At 40.4% G+C, this 17,213-nt stretch overlaps 1 protein-coding gene across 1 annotated transcript in view; it reads right to left on the bottom strand.

Moving 5' to 3' along the window:
- The window catches only part of LRRC2 (leucine rich repeat containing 2), a 110,886-nt gene extending 100,168 nt beyond the window's left edge, over window positions 1–10,718 (bottom strand). Inside the window, exon 1 of the mRNA XM_043515132.1 lies at window positions 9,837–10,718. Coding sequence (XP_043371067.1) covers window positions 9,837–9,857 — 21 coding nt within the window. The 5' untranslated portion in view covers window positions 9,858–10,718. The remainder of the gene's footprint in view (window positions 1–9,836) is intronic.
- Between the last annotated feature and the right edge of the window lie 6,495 nt (window positions 10,719–17,213).

Consider the following 17,213-nt stretch of genomic DNA (forward strand, 5'->3'; position numbering starts at 1 on the left):
TGCTGCAAAAATGGAGGAACCTGTATCCTAGGCAGTTTTTGCGCATGTCCAAAACATTTCACTGGGCGATACTGTGACTTTGATGAACGGAAAAGGTAAAGGAACTGATGAAAATGGTGTATTTTGTTCCAATGGGATCGCCTTTAAAATCTGAAATCTGTTGTTTTTAACAGAGACTGTGGTGCTGTTCTCCATGGAAACTGGCTACAGAAAGATTGTTCCCTATGCAAATGTGTTTATGGGACTTTGCATTGTATCCCACAAATGTTTCAAGATGGTTGTGGTAAGTACATTTGTTTAAGAGAATGGGGTAGTAGATGCATAATCTTCCATCCTCCTTCTTAACATAAACAGGCTCTAAAGCTCTAGGTTGCAAACAAGCTTAATGTAAACATTAGAAACAGGAAACTTAATGTCTTAAGTCTTGGAAGATGAACCTGTTTAGTAACTATTCTCAAAAGAGGCATTGTCACCATCACTGTAATTTCAATAGTATGCACTAGTACCAGTTCCAAAAATTCAAAAATCATGAGTCAGGTCACAAAATATCATGAGATTTTTTTAAGACAATATTTGGGTTCTAGTTTCTGTGCCTTTAAAGCATACACTCAATGTTTTTAAGACTTTTTTTCCCTGTAACTGGGGGTTAGAAGCTTACTTTTATTTTCTTTTTAATGATAGCTGAGATTCTCATGCAATTGTTTGATTCCAGCAGCTAAGGCCTTAAGAAAAAACACCAAATATTATGTGACTTGCAAAATAAAACAGGAGTTAGCTTCTTATCCAAAATTTCTGTGTTGCCAACGCTAGTAAATTGGATGACCTGCAGTTAAAGAATTTGACTTCTGCCAGCTATTTAGAGTTTACAGACTGAATGATAGTGAGGACTGGAAAAGCTCAGACTCTTTTATCTTGTGAATGTTCAGTATTAGCAGCTATTCATAAACAGCTCCTTTAAATACTCTGTGCTACTGACTGCCCAGCAGAAATGCATTCCAAGGACTCAAGTTTTTTTAATAAAACCAGAAGATGTGCAAGTTCACCATTGAAAGAGCTACTTGTTTCATTCTTCCTTTCAGATGAAGATAAATATGAAGAGGAGATTCTCCGAATACTTTCCATGAGTTCTAAGCTACAGCCAACAGAACATATCTGGTTTTTTACACTGTTTATATTCTATTTTATGGTATGAAAGCAGAATAGAAAAGTTCTGTTTTGTCTCTGCTTGTAATCAAGATTTTTATTTTTAATTTATCTTCAGCCTTTATTTTTCCCATTGGAAAAGTCCAGTAGAATTTTAATAGCGCTGTTTGGTTTTTATCAGCTTTTAACAGTCCCATAGAACTTGAGGGAGACTTCCGCTGTAGGGATCTACAGGATGTTTGTTTTTTAAAATGTATAGCAAAGATGTATTCTCTCAATTTTATGTAGGTTTTTTAGAGTAAATGCTATATAACTCTCCTAATTTCATCTCTTTGATTTCATAAGACTTTCCCAGAAGTGGAGTGAGGTTTTTTTTAAATAGCTCTCACTCAAAAAGTAAGATATTGTAAGCTAATACTAAAGAAATAGTTTAGTGGGAAGACTAATGTACAAAAGATGTAATATTTCAGTTTTAGCTGCAAAACTGGTAGGACAACCACTTAAACTGTGCAAGTGGATTCTCTTTATTGAATCTGAAGTGGAATATAGTAAATTCCTACCCAAGGTACATGATATATTCCTTATTCTTGGATTCCAAGTTTTACAATGAAGTGAACTTGGGAACTATAAATTATAGTTCCATATAACAATTCTAATTGTTGGCACCAAAAAAAACCTCTAGAGATTGCTTAATAGAAAACACAAATCATGATCCAAAACGTGTCATATGACTGGCTGATCTGAGCCTATGTAATTTCCCCCCACTCCCCTTAAGACAACACAACCACATGACTTCAGAACACACTTTTTTGTAGTGATGAGTTAGCTAATTGAGGTAAAATCCTAGTGCAGAAAAGCCAGCATGTAGCCTTCATACTAAGTAGTAGGTCACATTAACTCCAAGGTGCCACATAGTCTTTAATTTGACATGTCAAGTTTAATGAAATTACAAGCTGCCTTGTCTGCAGTATGATTCTACCCCAAGTTAGCTAACTTTAGAATACATTTTGTAGTGATTACTTAATTGTTTAAGAGCCACTTTATAAAACTGCTGAATGTGTACACCTCTGGCAGACCCTACACTACATTATATACACTACACTATATAGTGGCAGAGCCACAGCTACTCTGCTATAGTGTAGACACTTGCTACCTCCACTTGAGACTCGCTGTAGTTAGGTCAATAGAATAATTCTTCCATCGACTTCACTGTGGGATCTTCACTACAGGGAAATCAATTTTGCGGGTCTAGTTATGACCCGCTAAATCAATGGCAGAGAGCTCTCCGGTCAACCCCGGTACTCCAGCTCTCTGAGAAGAGTAAGGGAAGTTGACTGGAGAGAGTCTCTCATTGACGCAGCACAGTGAAGACACAGGGGTAAGTCAACCTAAGCTACATCATTATTCACGTAGCTGGAGTAGCATAACTTAGGTCGATTTACCCCTGTAGTGAAGATAAGCCCTGTATCTCCAGTGGAGATTAGGTTAATTTAACTCTGTTGTGCAGGGTATGAAATTTTTCACAATCCTGATGATGAAGCTAGTTTGACCCAAGTTTTAGATGTAGAGCAGTCCTCAAAGTTAGAGCTGACTTCTATTCATGCTAATTTCTCACCACTACCTCTCTTTGCCCTTGGGGCATTTACCCCAACTCTGAGTCTTCAGTGCTAAAATCTTTACTTCCCCCATGGGTAAGCCTCTGTAGTGGTGACTAGGATAATTTTTTCCCTTCTTTTAAATAAAGAGCTAACTAGAGCAAAGCAGCCCAGTTCTAAATACTGATTTTCTTCTTAGTCCCCTTAACTACCATTACCAAACTGCTAATCAAAAGGACCTACCCCAATACCTGTGGCAGAAGTAGTGAAGACAAGTGTTCAGGTCTAGGGTTGTGGCGCTTGTGCAGTACTGCTACTCTGTGCTGCTTTATTAAAATGTAAAGGCATGGGAGGGAGGAAAGCAGGGCTTAATGTAGGTTGAGTTTAATGACAATAAACCTCCCATATCACCATAGTGTGGTAATACAACACTGGCTTGGGTAGCTAGAAAGAAATATAGCAGAAATGGAACCCAGTATGCTTAATTAGCGTGTAAAAGGGCAGTTAAGGGCCTAAAATTTCAAATAACTGAACTTTCAGTTTTCATGTGTGTTTGAGGGGAGAGTGTTATGTGTTTGCTTTTAAAAAACAGCAACTAGTGTGGGGAAATTCTGGCTTCATTGAGTTCAATGGGAGTTTTGCCATTGATTTCAATGCAGCCAGAATTTTACCCATGATACCTGCAAACTGGGTCCGCCTTGTCTGGCCAATAAATATTGGCCAACCATAGTACATCAAATCAAAAAAAACAAAACACCAACAAACATCAGTCAACTTGAATGCATAATTGCTTTATTATAATTTATTATAATTGCTTTATGCTATTTTATCATTACTGCTACTTGAACAAAATTTAGGGTTCTTGAACATTGGAGCAAGCTATAGAATTTTATAGTGAACCAACCTACAGACTTCTACACTGTTATGCTTACTATCTTCTACTGTAAAAACATACTGACTTTGTAAATTGTAAGCTATTGTCTTGTTCTTATAAACTTCAGTGCTCTTTCAATCTCTGAACACCTTCCCCTTCCTTCCAAGGAAAAAAGTACTTAATATATCTTAATGTGGCTATTTGATTCCGCCATGTATGTACATTAGCAAACTTTTGAGTAACCGAAATCTGTTTGAAGAATAGCTTTCATGTGCCAAGAATTTAGGCCTGACAAGTCAGCGTTTCAGGAGGTTGCACTTTAAATTAATAATTATTAAACAAGTTTTCTGCTGCTATGCAATACATACCTCTAAGAGCATGGTTTGTCTTTATTTCTAATAAGCATTGCTAGCAACATTCACTTTAATCACAAAAATACATAAGTGGAAGCTTACTATAGCTGCTGTCTTCCTTCTAAATTTTCCTGATCTGCTGACTGAACAAACATCAAACAGGGAGGCCCTGTGGCTAGGGGCATCACATTATTATTAATAATACAGTATCACTGAGCGAGGCACTGAACAGACATAGGCAGAGACAGTCCCAGGTGTGAAAGGATTACAGTCTAAAATAGACAAGACAAAGGTGGAGAGAAAGTAAGCTCTATTATCTCCATTTTACATATAGGAAAGTGAGGTACAGAGTTGAAGTGACCTGTCCAAGAAATCTTAAATTGGTTACTAAATTTCTTCCCACTCTACTGTAGTTTCTTTTCTAATATCATTACTAATATAGATATTATCTCAATAGGTTAATAAAGTGCTGCTGGGGCAATCAGTCCAGATCTTACAGCAGTCAAGAAAAGCTTAAAGATGGGGCATGAAGCCAAATGTTGGTCTGAACACCTTTGCACACTTGGACAGTTTGGATGCATGCTTCAGCTTTCTTACCTTTTGCATGGTAAACAGTAGGGAATGTTCACTCACTAGTTAGAAGCATCTGATAGAATGTGCGTTCAAAACCCTGTATAGGATGATTCAGAACGAATGTAGCTGTTTAACTCTAATTAAAGCCAGACCTAAATCTTTCCAGGAAGGAGAATAGTAGAGAGAACCCACACTCCTAGCAACTAATAGTTATACCAATATAAAGATGCATTACAGTGGTATAATTATTTCCTCCCCTATATGGGAATAGCTCTACCAGTATAAAGCACCATTTTACCAATATCACTCCATCCATCGTGGGGGGGGGGTTAATTGCTTTAACTCTCCTGATATAGTTAAAATGGTATCACTTTTGTGAGAATACAAACCCAGAGAGAGAGAGATGGCAACTTCACAGGGCTTTGGTTGATTGGTCTGTCTACTTACCTTTCTTCCTTTTTGCTAGCAAAAGTGAGGGATAGTAATTTATCTTTAACTCTGAATAAAATGCCTGCTGCTTTTTTTTTAAAAATTGTTTTAATCTCACAATGTGATTTAAGGATCAGACTATATTTCCTTGACAAAGCTCTCGCAGCGCTAAGTGCTCTTTAAGGAGTGGATCAGGAAAAATGCTGATCCTCTTCAGTGTCTTGTGCATAGTGCTGTCAGCTGGAGGGGAAATGCCTGTTGTGCACAGCTGGAGCTGGTGCCAAGCTGCAGCCTTGCAGGACAGTTTGTGTTGACAAGACCTGTTCTCCTCCCATATGTTTAAATTAAAAAAAATATATATGTAATTGGCTTTGTCATTTCAGTGTTTCACTGTAACTGAACAGCAACCTGATGTGACCATCTGTTGGGTGCAGGGCTTTTATGCACAATTACATTGTTATTCATTTGGATCACAGCACATTTAAAATACCATAGCACAGCCAATGCCATCTGACTTATTAGGTGGCTGCTGATTTGAAAAGTTTAAACAATCAGCTCGAACTACAACTGCTGCTATAAGAAGTCTTCACAGAAATGCTTTTTGTTTGACCTTTTGTGACATATTGAAGTTTTTGTAATTTCTTAATTCACAGTACTTTTTGTTTTGTTCTTTGGTAACTGGAGATAAAATCTTGATCTACACTGTGGGGTGATGGGTAGGAAATACATGGTAAAGCTCTGTCAACACTGGAAAGATGTACCATTGTAAGTATACCAGTATAGTTAAAGTGGTACAACCCCGTAGTCTGGGTACAATTATATCAGTGTAAAGGTGCTTTACACTGGTATAGCTATTCCCAAATAGGAAAAGGAATAAACTATGCTGGTATAGGGAGCATTTAAATTTATACCAATTTAACTGCATACACATGAGAGCTTTTATTAATAGAATCATTTTTGCTTAAAAAAATCACACCCCTAACTGAAATAGTTATACCCATAAAACTTATGGGTAGACCAGCCTTGGGTTTCTTGTGGAGATTCCTAACATAGCTCCTCCCTCTACCAGAATCTTCTGAGGAATTGAGGGCTTTGTTTATTGTATCAAGCTTGGGAAGGAATTGATAATGGCATTAGGAACGAGTAGTGTCATCCAAGTTGTAACGTACCAGCACTGGGTTTGCGTACCACTGCTTTTAGTGCAGACAGTTGTCTCACTTGGATTGAGATTAGAAGGCTCATTCTTGTCCATGAGATCTCCTGTACTATAAGACTGATGGTGGGAAAGCAGATGTATCCACCCTGTAGCTGTGTGGATTTCCTGAGCACTGCAGAACTTAAGAAGAATTAAAGTGTGAGATGTTTTAAAAGAGCTTTATTCTCTTGTTTAGCTCTTAGGCCAAAACTGGCTGTCAAAATTTAGTGCTATGGGGACTCCTCAGGAGAATACAAGTTCTTCCTAGGCTTGGCAATGTCTTGTGAGTGACATCATATCAGCAGCCTTTCTGTTTTACTTCATCACCAGTTTTACTTCATTCTTGTCATAGAAGGGGTGACAAGTTTGCTTGGGGAGAAGCCCAAGTGACAAAATTAATGTTCAAAATAATGATACATCAGCCCTGAAACCTCATTTTTACTGCTTACCTTTTGTTTAAACAAATATTTTAACCTTTCACCAGAGTGGTCACTGCTGTGGATACAGATGCATTGTAGGCTTGTTACTGGAGGACTGCTTGGACCAGTACACATACTTCTCTGTCCACACAGGCATTGGGCCAGTAGGATGGTACTGGTGGAAAGCTTAGGTTGCTTGGGGACCTGGTTTAACTTCACCAGCAAAAGTTCAGGGTTTTATCAGCAGGATTCAAAACAGAGTATGGACACATAAAAGACTGTGCCAACAGAAACAAGTTTTGTCGGTAATCATTTGTAGTTTAGACCAGGCCTCAAGCACTAAAAAATGCCACCCACTTGCCTCAATGGATGGGGGAAGTTGATGGGATTGGCAGCTAAGTTCCCTGTAAGCTAGTCCCGCGCAGGTGCTCACGGAACCTGCCGGGCCGGGCCGTGCCGCAGCCAGGGGAAAGGCAGCCCGAACACAGCCCGGCCCGACCTGCCCTGGCCAAGGGAGGGCGGCCCAAACTGAACCTTGTTACTCGAACTCTGAGCAATTAATAGGGATAAAAAAAGAGAGCTCTAGAATGGAATCTCTGACATACTTTGCCACAGAAGCAAAGAAGGTTGTTGGCCACAATATAAACACAAATTACTTAATAGCAAAGGTTAGTTCTAGAACTCCATGCTAAGAAAGACCTATTACAGTCATAGCAATTACACTTCAGTCCTACGCTCCTTTGGAGAGAGGAAAACAGATTAGATTTCATTTAATAGTTTGTGGACTTTTTTTTTTTTCCCCTCCAACCAAAACACTTTCCTTTCCCCTGATAGCTTCTGTTGTTTGTCATTATTATTTAATCCTGTAGTCTAACTTGTGGTTTGGGAAGACATTACGAAGTTACCTTTGTTATTCAAAATTTGACACCTCTGGGTACAGTGAGTAACAACTAGCAGCACAATCTGAGTCACACATTCATGCAACTTCTCTGTCCCTGTATTCACAACATAAACATAATTTTTCACTGTGCTCCACTGGTAAATAAGCGCAATGTGGCCTCATTTCATAAAGTTCTTTGTCATTGTAAAGCACTGCTTGCAACATAGCCATGTGAGTAACTGGCTTGCACAGCTGTGACAAGTTAAGAGCTCTCCGTATGCAGCAATAGGACATTGTGACCTATTAATGACAGAGGCCTGGTTACACTAGAAAGTTTAACCAGCATATATCGTTCATTAGGAGTGTGAAAAAATCACATCCCAACACGACATAGTTATGCTATGTAGACACAGTTACACCAGCAAAAAAGTCCTTTTGCCAGTATAGCTTATTCCATTCAGGGAATTGGTATAAGCTATCCCGCAAAAGCACTCCACTAGAGGCGTTGCCAGTGTCGCTATAATTGCAGACTCTTTTTAGTGTAGACAAAGCCTAGCTCTGGCCATATAGCTGTACCAGCAAACCCTTTTCAGTATAGACAAGGCCTGATATAACAGTCTGATCCCAAGTGAATAACTAATCATTGCCATGCATGCTCTGACTCAATGGGAGAGCCCAGGAGTGAACTCGGCATGTGCATGTAATGTAACACACTGGATCTAAACTCTATAGGTCTACCTATTGATTTGTGAAGATGCTGCAGTGCATGCTGAATTTTGCACTGAACTCAGTGTTCTGAGGCAGCTGCAAATAAAATTCAAATGCAGCATTTTTTATTGACTTAAACATGAAACCAAATAATACTATCAGTGCAGTGTTTGCTGTCGGCTGTTTGATATGTTTTAAATTTAAAACCTGTTCTGAACTTTTATGCTGCCCCCTAATTTTCACTTTTCAGTGTGCAGCAAAGGTAATGCAAAACTTCAGTGTAGAAGCTCAAGGGGAAAGCCACACAATTTTCACAGTTATGTAATGAATAGTCAGGGCTTTCTAGTGCCCTGAAATGAGCAGGAGGTTGGTCTGGGGCACGGGTCGGCAGCCATTCAGAAGTGGTGTGCCGAGTCTTCATTTATTCACTCAAATTTAATGTTTCGCATGCCGGTAATACATTTTAATGTTTTTAGAAGGTCTCTCACTATAAGTCTATATTATATAACTAAACTATTGTTGTATGTAAAGTAAACAATGTTTTTAAAATGTTTAAGTAGCTCCATTTAGAATTAAATTAAAATGCAGATCTTATCAGTTTAGTGCAGTGATTCTTAACCTGGGGTGCACGCAACCCCTGGGGGTGCAAGATGCCCTTTTTAGGGGTGTGAGATATGTGAGATTTTTTTAGAAGGTATATCATCGAAAACACAAATTAAGCACAGGCACATAAGTACAATTACTTTGTTTCATCAAATCTATGTATTTATTAACATTATACATTTTTTAACGATTACTGTAATATACAAAGTTTTTAAGTTTTCAAGTTTTTAAGCTAATTGTAGTGTAATTTTGATAAGGGCTGCAGAGCCCTGGGTCCAGGCCAGGAGCAGAGCCTGAGCTGGCTGCCAGTACCCCAAGCCAGCAGAAGGGCTGAGCAGGGCCAGGCGGCTGGAACCCCAGACCAGCAACAAGATGAGCGGGTCCGGCGGCTGGTGTCTCAGGCCAGCAGCAGGCTGAGCAGGGCCAGTCTGGGGTTCCGTCCGCCGGCTCCTGCCAGCCAGGGTCCTGGCCACCGGCCCTGCTCAGCCACTGCCAGCCTGGGGCTCCGTTCACTCAGGCTGGCAGCAGGCTGAGCAGGGCCGGCAGCCAAGAGGCCAGCAGCTGGAACTCCAGACCACCAGTGGGCTGAGAGGGGCCAGCGGACAGAACACCAGACCAGCGGCGGGCGCTCAGCCCACTGCCGATCTGGGGTTCCGTCCGCTGGCTTCTGCCAGCCGGGATCCTGGCCGCCAGCCGCGCTCAGCCTACTGCCAGTCTGGGGTTCCGTTCACCCAGGCAGACAGCAGGCTGAGCAGGGCCGGTGGCCGGGACCCCGGCTGGCAGCAGCGTGCCAGTAAAAATTGGCACGCGTGCCACAGGTTGCCGACCCTTGGTCTGGGGGGTTGGCATTAGGAAGAGGCTTTTCATCTCCTCTTTCTTTTTGCATTGTGGGGAGGGGAGATGAGGACTTGAAATCTGGAAGGTAGAACTTTGGTTTAGGACTGTTTGATGGCAGTCAAACCTCCACACCAATCTCATCTGCCCACAAAGTCCAGCAGTCATGGATAAACAATGATTAATAGTGAAATAGTTAACATTGTTGATATTTAAATTGTCATAATTACCTTCCAGACAAAACACCCCATTGACAAGAATGGGTGTAGTTCTCTCGCAAAACTATTTCTTCAGGCTACCATTTTGCAATCTCAGGAATTCAGCAGTGCATCAGGTCACATTCAGGATTCAGCAGTTTTTCTTTGTATCCATAGGGTTTTCATCTTTTTTTTTAAAAAAATAAAGAACGTGTGGGACCTGTTGACATGAGGAAAGTTACTGCTGGCATAATTATACCAATATATATCTGTAGTGAAGACAAGTTTAGAGCTGTCTGTTAGAGCTGGTCTATACACAGTTTGAGGATCACACTGGTTTACACTCACCATATCGATCAACTAAAAGATGGACAGATCTATACAGCACAACTGTCTCCAAAAATTGGAGTAATGTGAGTGCAGTAGTCTGTATGTTTTTGTTGGCCTGACTTATCTCATTTTCTATGTCTGCAACATTATTTTGCATATCCTATTACCTATATATACCTAGATTGCATATCCTATTACCGATGAAGCCCATGAGGCCGCATGGGTGTAATTTGTAAAGTGTAAAAAGGCAAAAAAAAAAAAGCTAAGAACTGGATGGCAACAGACTGCAAATCCCAGTGGTGATTGACCCTTGTGATATGCTAAACAAAAAGAGCTCTCAACCATGCTTATAGCTGTTTCCATTGCTTCACACTGACTCAACGCACATTCTAGGCTTCAGAGTGTCACAGAGTGACAACAGTCCTATAAGCTTACTATATAACTCCTTGCCAAAAGTACCTCCTATAAAGTAGCTGTGATATCACATTGTCACACAACACTGATCCAGCAGGGGCTTTGTTGTAAGTTATTAGAGGTGCTATTTCTGGGATGGCAGCTTGCCATCCAGGTTTTTGCATCCCTGCAACTGAGTCTGTTAGCAAAGTACTATATATGGAGGAGAATGTGTGGATCAGGCATTTCTATCCCTGCCTAACAGTGAAAAATCTTTAGGGGAATCCCTCTAATCTCAATTGCTGATGATACAATGTTTTTTGAGAGAGCAGCTTGATTTCTCAGTAATGTTAATGTACACATAAAGCTCTCCCATTAGCAGGCAAAGTGACAGAGTGGAGGGGAAAGAACAGAGGTGACAAGTGAGTATGAATGACTTATTGAGAGGCTTGTCTCAGATAAAATGAGATATGGTTTTGCCCCTTTGATCTGGGTTTATGGATTATTCCCTAAAATTGTTAATTCTGCAAGATGTCAACCACCAAGGAAGAGCTATGTTGACACATCAATGAATAACTCAATCACAATACAATACAAGCAAACCTGTCACTTGTCCCTACATGTCATGCAGGCCCCCTCCATGGCCTATTCAGATTGCCAGCTCAGGCACAGAAGTCTACTACTCTCCCCTCCTGCAAACCAACGGGTAAAGAGGGGATGGAGAGGGGCTGGGAGCGGGAGGAATACATCTACATTAGGGGGTTATCCCACTACACTTATGACACCAATGCAAATTTTAGTCAGGGCTTTAGAGACGGAAAAATAGTATTAGGCTATGACCACACTAGCACTTTTGTCAGTAAAACTTTTGTCTATCAGAGGTGTGAAAAAACACACCACTAACCAATATAAGTTTCACCAACAGAAGCACCGGTGTGGACAGCACTAAGGAGATGCTCTCCTGTTGACATAGCTGCCGCAGCTCGTTGGAATTGGTTTAATTATGCCAACAGGAGATCTCTCTCGTGTTGGCATAGAGCGGCCTCATGGGAGATCTTACAGCACACCTGCAGCAGTATAGCTGTCCCGCTGTAAGGTTTGTAGTGTAGACATGCCCTAAGAAACACTCCTAGGAGATTGATACATGTGGCAGGAGAGGAAACACAGACATTATACAAGACTGAAGAGAAAGCACATGGAGTAATAGAAGAATTTGGAACATAGGAACAGAAAAGGTACAAAAAGAAGAAAATTTAACATTTTGAAGCTTGGCGTTAATGGCCAAATTAGGCAACTGACAGTATTAAAGGACAAAATGCCTTGAAATGTATATGGGCAGGTTTGACATCCCTCCCCAGACCCATCTTCACTTGTATTCGACATCACCCTTATTTACATTTTTAAAAGGTCACAGGTGTGGAAGCAGTAGCAGCCCTTAGCTGGACCCAGCTGGCAATGAATCATAGAATCATAGAATCATAGAATATCAGGGTTGGAAGGGACCCCAGAAGGTCATCTAGTCCAACCCCCTGCTCAAAGCAGGACCAAGTCCCAGTTAAATCATCCCAGCCAGGGCTTTGTCAAGCCTGACCTTAAAAACCTCTAAGGAAGGAGATTCTACCACCTCCCTAGGTAACGCATTCCAGTGTTTCACCACCCTCTTAGTGAAAAAGTTTTTCCTAATATCCAATCTAAACCTCCCCCATTGCAACTTGAGACCATTACTCCTCGTTCTGTCATCTGCTACCATTGAGAACAGTCTAGAGCCATCCTCTTTGAAACCCCCTTTCAGGTAGTTGAAAGCAGCTATCAAATCCCCCCTCATTCTTCTCTTCTGCAGACTAAACAATCCCAGCTCCCTCAGCCTCTCCTCATAAGTCATGTGCTCTAGACCCCTAATCATTTTCGTTGCCCTTCGTTGTACTCTTTCCAATTTATCCACATCCTTCCTGTAGTGTGGGGCCCAAAACTGGACACAGTACTCCAGATGAGGCCTCACCAGTGTCGAATAGAGGGGAACGATCACGTCCCTCGATCTGCTCGCTATGCCCCTACTTATACATCCCAAAATGCCATTGGCCTTCTTGGCAACAATATGGAGGCATATTAGATTGTAAGTGTAGCGTTCATAATTGAATGCCAAATTATATTTATCTGTGCCCTTTAAGGAGTTCTGCTGATGAGGTTAAAGGGGACACAGCTGGGGAGCATGAGGTGGTCCTAGGAAAGTTTTGGTGTGCACCAGTGTGACAGAGCAGAAGTGGGGCTCTGCAAGCTGTGTTTATATGGGGTTGAGTTTTGTTTTTGTTGTTTTTAGTGCTAAGTTTAATAAAACCCCAGTTCTAAAACCATCCCTAGTCGGGGAGTGTAACAAACTTTTTGGGTCAGGTGCTATCTCCCTCCCCCGTTTGTTCAGTGCCTAGCACAATGGGGCCCTAGTTGCTACTACAATACAAATAAATAATAACGTGCAGTTCAATGCTACCTCCTTTCTGCTCAGCAGCTCTGAAAGCAAGTAATGAAGCTGTGCCTCCAGGGGAGATACGCAAAAGAGAAAGTTTTATCTATACATTCCAGATGAGCGAACAAGTGTCAGCATCTCTGAGCCCATTCTGAATAAGATCAGGTGAAATTTCAGCGGCTGTGGTGAACACCAGCCATCATGAGGGGTACAGAAGCAAGACATTTGTGACATAGTCCTTTCCCCAGCTTGTGGGGATGCTGGAAAAAAGACTTGCAATTACAGTTCCCCCGCCCCTGGTCTGTGAAGAGGAGAGACTGACCCCTGTGCATGGACACAACTACATCCAGCAGCACTGCCTAAAAATAAAAAAAATAAAAATAATTCTGACCACCGCTTATAGGGTTAATAAGTCAATGTGGCTATATCTGCACTGCAAATCAAGATGTGTTTTTACATTGAGATAGGTAATTTGAGATACCACTTTCAGTGTAAGATCCTAGCAGAGACAAAGCAGGTAGTTTTTATCTCGATGTAGTTAGTCAGGGTGAACCCTACATACCCCTCTTGGGGTTCAACATGACTAGCTACCACCAAGTAAAAACTATCCAAGCCTTGACTCCACTGTGATTTGAGCTGGTCTGTTTCTACCTTGAGATCACTATGTTGATGTGAAGACACAATTTCACAGTTTTTTGGCAATGAAGATATGGCCACAATCTTGCCTAAGCAATGATTCATTAAGGAACTACAGATTTGGCTCCCACTGTGTAAATGAGTTTGTCAAGTGCTCAGAGGCTCTTCATAAATGCCAGTTATTCTTCTTATAAGCTCATATATTGCAAACCCATATATATATGCATAATTTTATTTATATGAGCAGTCCCATTTAAGTCACTGGGAAGTAGTTATGCACATGTATAAGTGTCTGCAAGACTAGGGTCAGAGTTTGTAAGTGGAACTGTGGAAGAACATTTTGTCCATAGAGAAAGATCAAATATTTATACTTTGGTGAAAAAAAAGGATGGATTTTTTTTTTTCCTCTTTAACTTGTGTGTGAAAAGCAAGGGCAGGTTTCCAGGTGAGAAATGGTCACTGCAGATCTGTACTCCTGTATTCAGTGTCCTCTGTAAAAATAAGAAAATTTTGCTGTGAAAATGGTGGATTTTCATTTAAGACGGAAATTCATGAGCCTTCCCAAAGTATCTTCTAACTGCTAGTTTTAAGCCGTTTGAGATAAGCCAAACCTAATCATGAATGTGGTAATATATACTTAAGTCAAGCTGTAAACTTGACCTGAGTGCATAGATATTTGCTCTGCTGGCATTTGCTTGAGATCAATATTTTTGCTAATTAGAAATTCACCCCCTTCCCTCTTTAATCCTTATCCAAACAAAACTGTGTTAACAGAACATACATTCAATATTTGTGTTATTGCTTTATGGCTTTGAGTTCCCTTCATGACTCATGCTATTGTGGAAATCTCTGTTAAATTGTTTTTTGAAAAAACTTTGATTATACCGTGAAACCTCCCTTTTTTTTTAACCTTTGTAAAGTAGCTAAGCCAACATTGTGGAAATATCATGTGACTTACAGCAGCATGTTGTTGTTATGCTTCAGCCACTTAATTGGAAGATATTTTGCCTTTCCTGACACTTTTGCCTGAATTATTTTCCTAAAAAGTCAGAGATTTGTACAAGATCTTCAGCTAGCATCACTGACTTCAATGGAGGCATGCCAGTTTACAGCAGCTGAAGGTCTGGCCTACTTTTTAACCAGATGAATTTAGCCTTGTTTTCATCTCTTCTCCCACACCCCCTATCCCTCTTCTCTGTTTCCTCTTTGGTTATTTTCTCTCTCCTATGCTATTTTCTTTCACCTCTTTGTAACCTCTTCCCATTAGTAAGAAATGTACCAGTCTTGATATTGCAATGCAACTTAATAAACGATGTCTGTAAAATGTCATATAATTACTAAGTATTATAAAGTCCTGCCAGTGTCACAGGTGGCAGTAGAACTTAGGACCTCCTAGTTCCCATCTTGTGGTTAAACACTGACCAGAGAGACTTCTGGGAGCTGATCTGAGCAATTTGTGTATTTTAAAATAGATTTTAGAGTTTATCAAACTGTTCATTCAGCACCCCAATATGTCAAATACTGAAATGTTCAGAGGCACAAAATCACATGGTATGAACTGGTAAACATGTTGGCTTAATTCTCTGTTAATATAATATACATGACATAGCTATTTTTCCCATGCAAAGTATTTTTACCTTCTTGACTTTATCCTAACTCCCTAAAGGAATTCGTCCCCTGGCAGCTGATTCCTGTATCAGTGTGAGCAAGTGCCTTTTAGAGCTAGAGGTACACCATTTCAATCATTTCCTTTTCTGGTTACTGTATATGTTTTGGATTTTAGAGTGTGTCTGTGCAGAGAGCACAAAAACAAATACCATTAAACATGCGTTTTAAATTAATTGCCTTCTTGGCGGTTGTTTTGATACCTACAAGCATTATGCAATATTTCTTTAGCGTGTTACAGAGCCATACTTAAGAAGGGAATGTCTTACAATTCACAACCACTCGGATTCTGTGAGAGAAGGAATTAACCAGGCATATTTCAACAAACAGTCGGTGAAGGCTATTTAATTAACTGTCATAAGAAGGCATATAAGGTAAGGGCCCGATCCTTTAATTATTTACACCCATATCCTAAAAGGCATCTAACTCCTGTTGATTTTAATGGGAGTTAGGCACCTAAATACCTTTGAGGGTCTGGGCCTTAAACATGCAAGTAACTTTATTCATATGAATAGTCCCACTGAAGTCAATGCAAACTGATCCACATGAGGGATCCCCTATGCAACTGCATGGAGCCCTTTGTACCATAAGGCTCAGCATGGCTAGACGCGTAGGCCTGTGTGGAGCCCCACATAAGTCAAGTATATGGGTGTCTACCTGAGTGAATCCAGTTGCATTGACTTCAATGGGTCTATTCAGGTGAGTAAAGTTATGTACCAGTATAAGTTTTTTCATCTCCCCCCTCACACCCCAAGATTCAGGGTTTTTCCCTTCCCCTCATCCCCTCCATTTTCTCTGAAGAAGATGGAGGTTGCTATAGTCTTTTGAAATTAGAGTCTATTCAGTCTATAAGCAGACTACATTTTCTCAAAGCTGGTTGGGATGTCATGTCAGAAGGTTTCAAGCATACCATGTAACCATTTAAGCGCAAACACAATTAAAAGCTTGCTGTTCCTCACTAATCTCAACAAACAAATGATTAAAACAACACTGATCACTTAAATTTGTAACCCCTCCAGCCAAAAAAAGGAAAAGTAATTTCAAAAGGATAATTCCCAAGTTAAGCTTTAACGTGTTATTCTGAGTTTGAACAGCTTTCCCTAAGAACCTGATTCTATCTATATAGCTCTTCCAAAGATCTTTGTTGCTTTTCTGTTCCACCCCTTTAATCTTCTTGTCAATTTACAACATTCAAGCACATTGAAGTGACCCATTCCTGAAAGAGAGACAATTCTATTCATTCTGTAGTCCTAGGTCTGCTTTAACTACTTGAAACAACTGCTTTATTTCCAGATCATGCTTTTGGCTTTACTTCTGTCTTTTTTAGTTCTATCTGCACTGGATGATTTTTGCATTGTCACTGCCAGTTCATGCACCTGGGCAGCCTGCAAAGGACTTAGGCCAAAAACTTTCAAAACTGGCTTTTGATATGGGGTGCTCCATTTTTAAGTGCTCAGATTCAGATGCTAAAAGGAGCAACTTCTGAAATTTTGGCTTCCAGGTCAACACATAAATGTGTTCCCAAGAACTGCACAGACATTCCAGATATTACTAGAAGTATACCAGGTATGATTTGTGGTACCTTCGAGACTAACAAATTTATTTGAGCATAAGCTTTCGTGAGCTACAGCTCACTTCATCGGATGCTCAAATAAATTTGTTAGTCTCTAAGGTGCCACAAGTACTCCTTTTCTTTTTGCGAATACAGACTACCACAGCTGCTACTCTGAAACTAGGTATGATGTGAACAAGTTTTGAAAGCACCTCTGCCCACACAGCTTTAGTTCAGACAGTTGCTGCACTAATGTGGAACAGAACTCAAATACATTACAACTGTACCAGTTCAACAGATCCTCCCAGCACAAACCCATTGTTCTCTTGCTCACCCCTTCAGTGAGCACTCCTGATAAGGATTCCTCAGCAAT

This window comes from Dermochelys coriacea, chromosome 5, assembly GCF_009764565.3.
Source record: "Dermochelys coriacea isolate rDerCor1 chromosome 5, rDerCor1.pri.v4, whole genome shotgun sequence".
Classification (NCBI taxonomy): Eukaryota; Metazoa; Chordata; order Testudines; family Dermochelyidae; genus Dermochelys; species Dermochelys coriacea.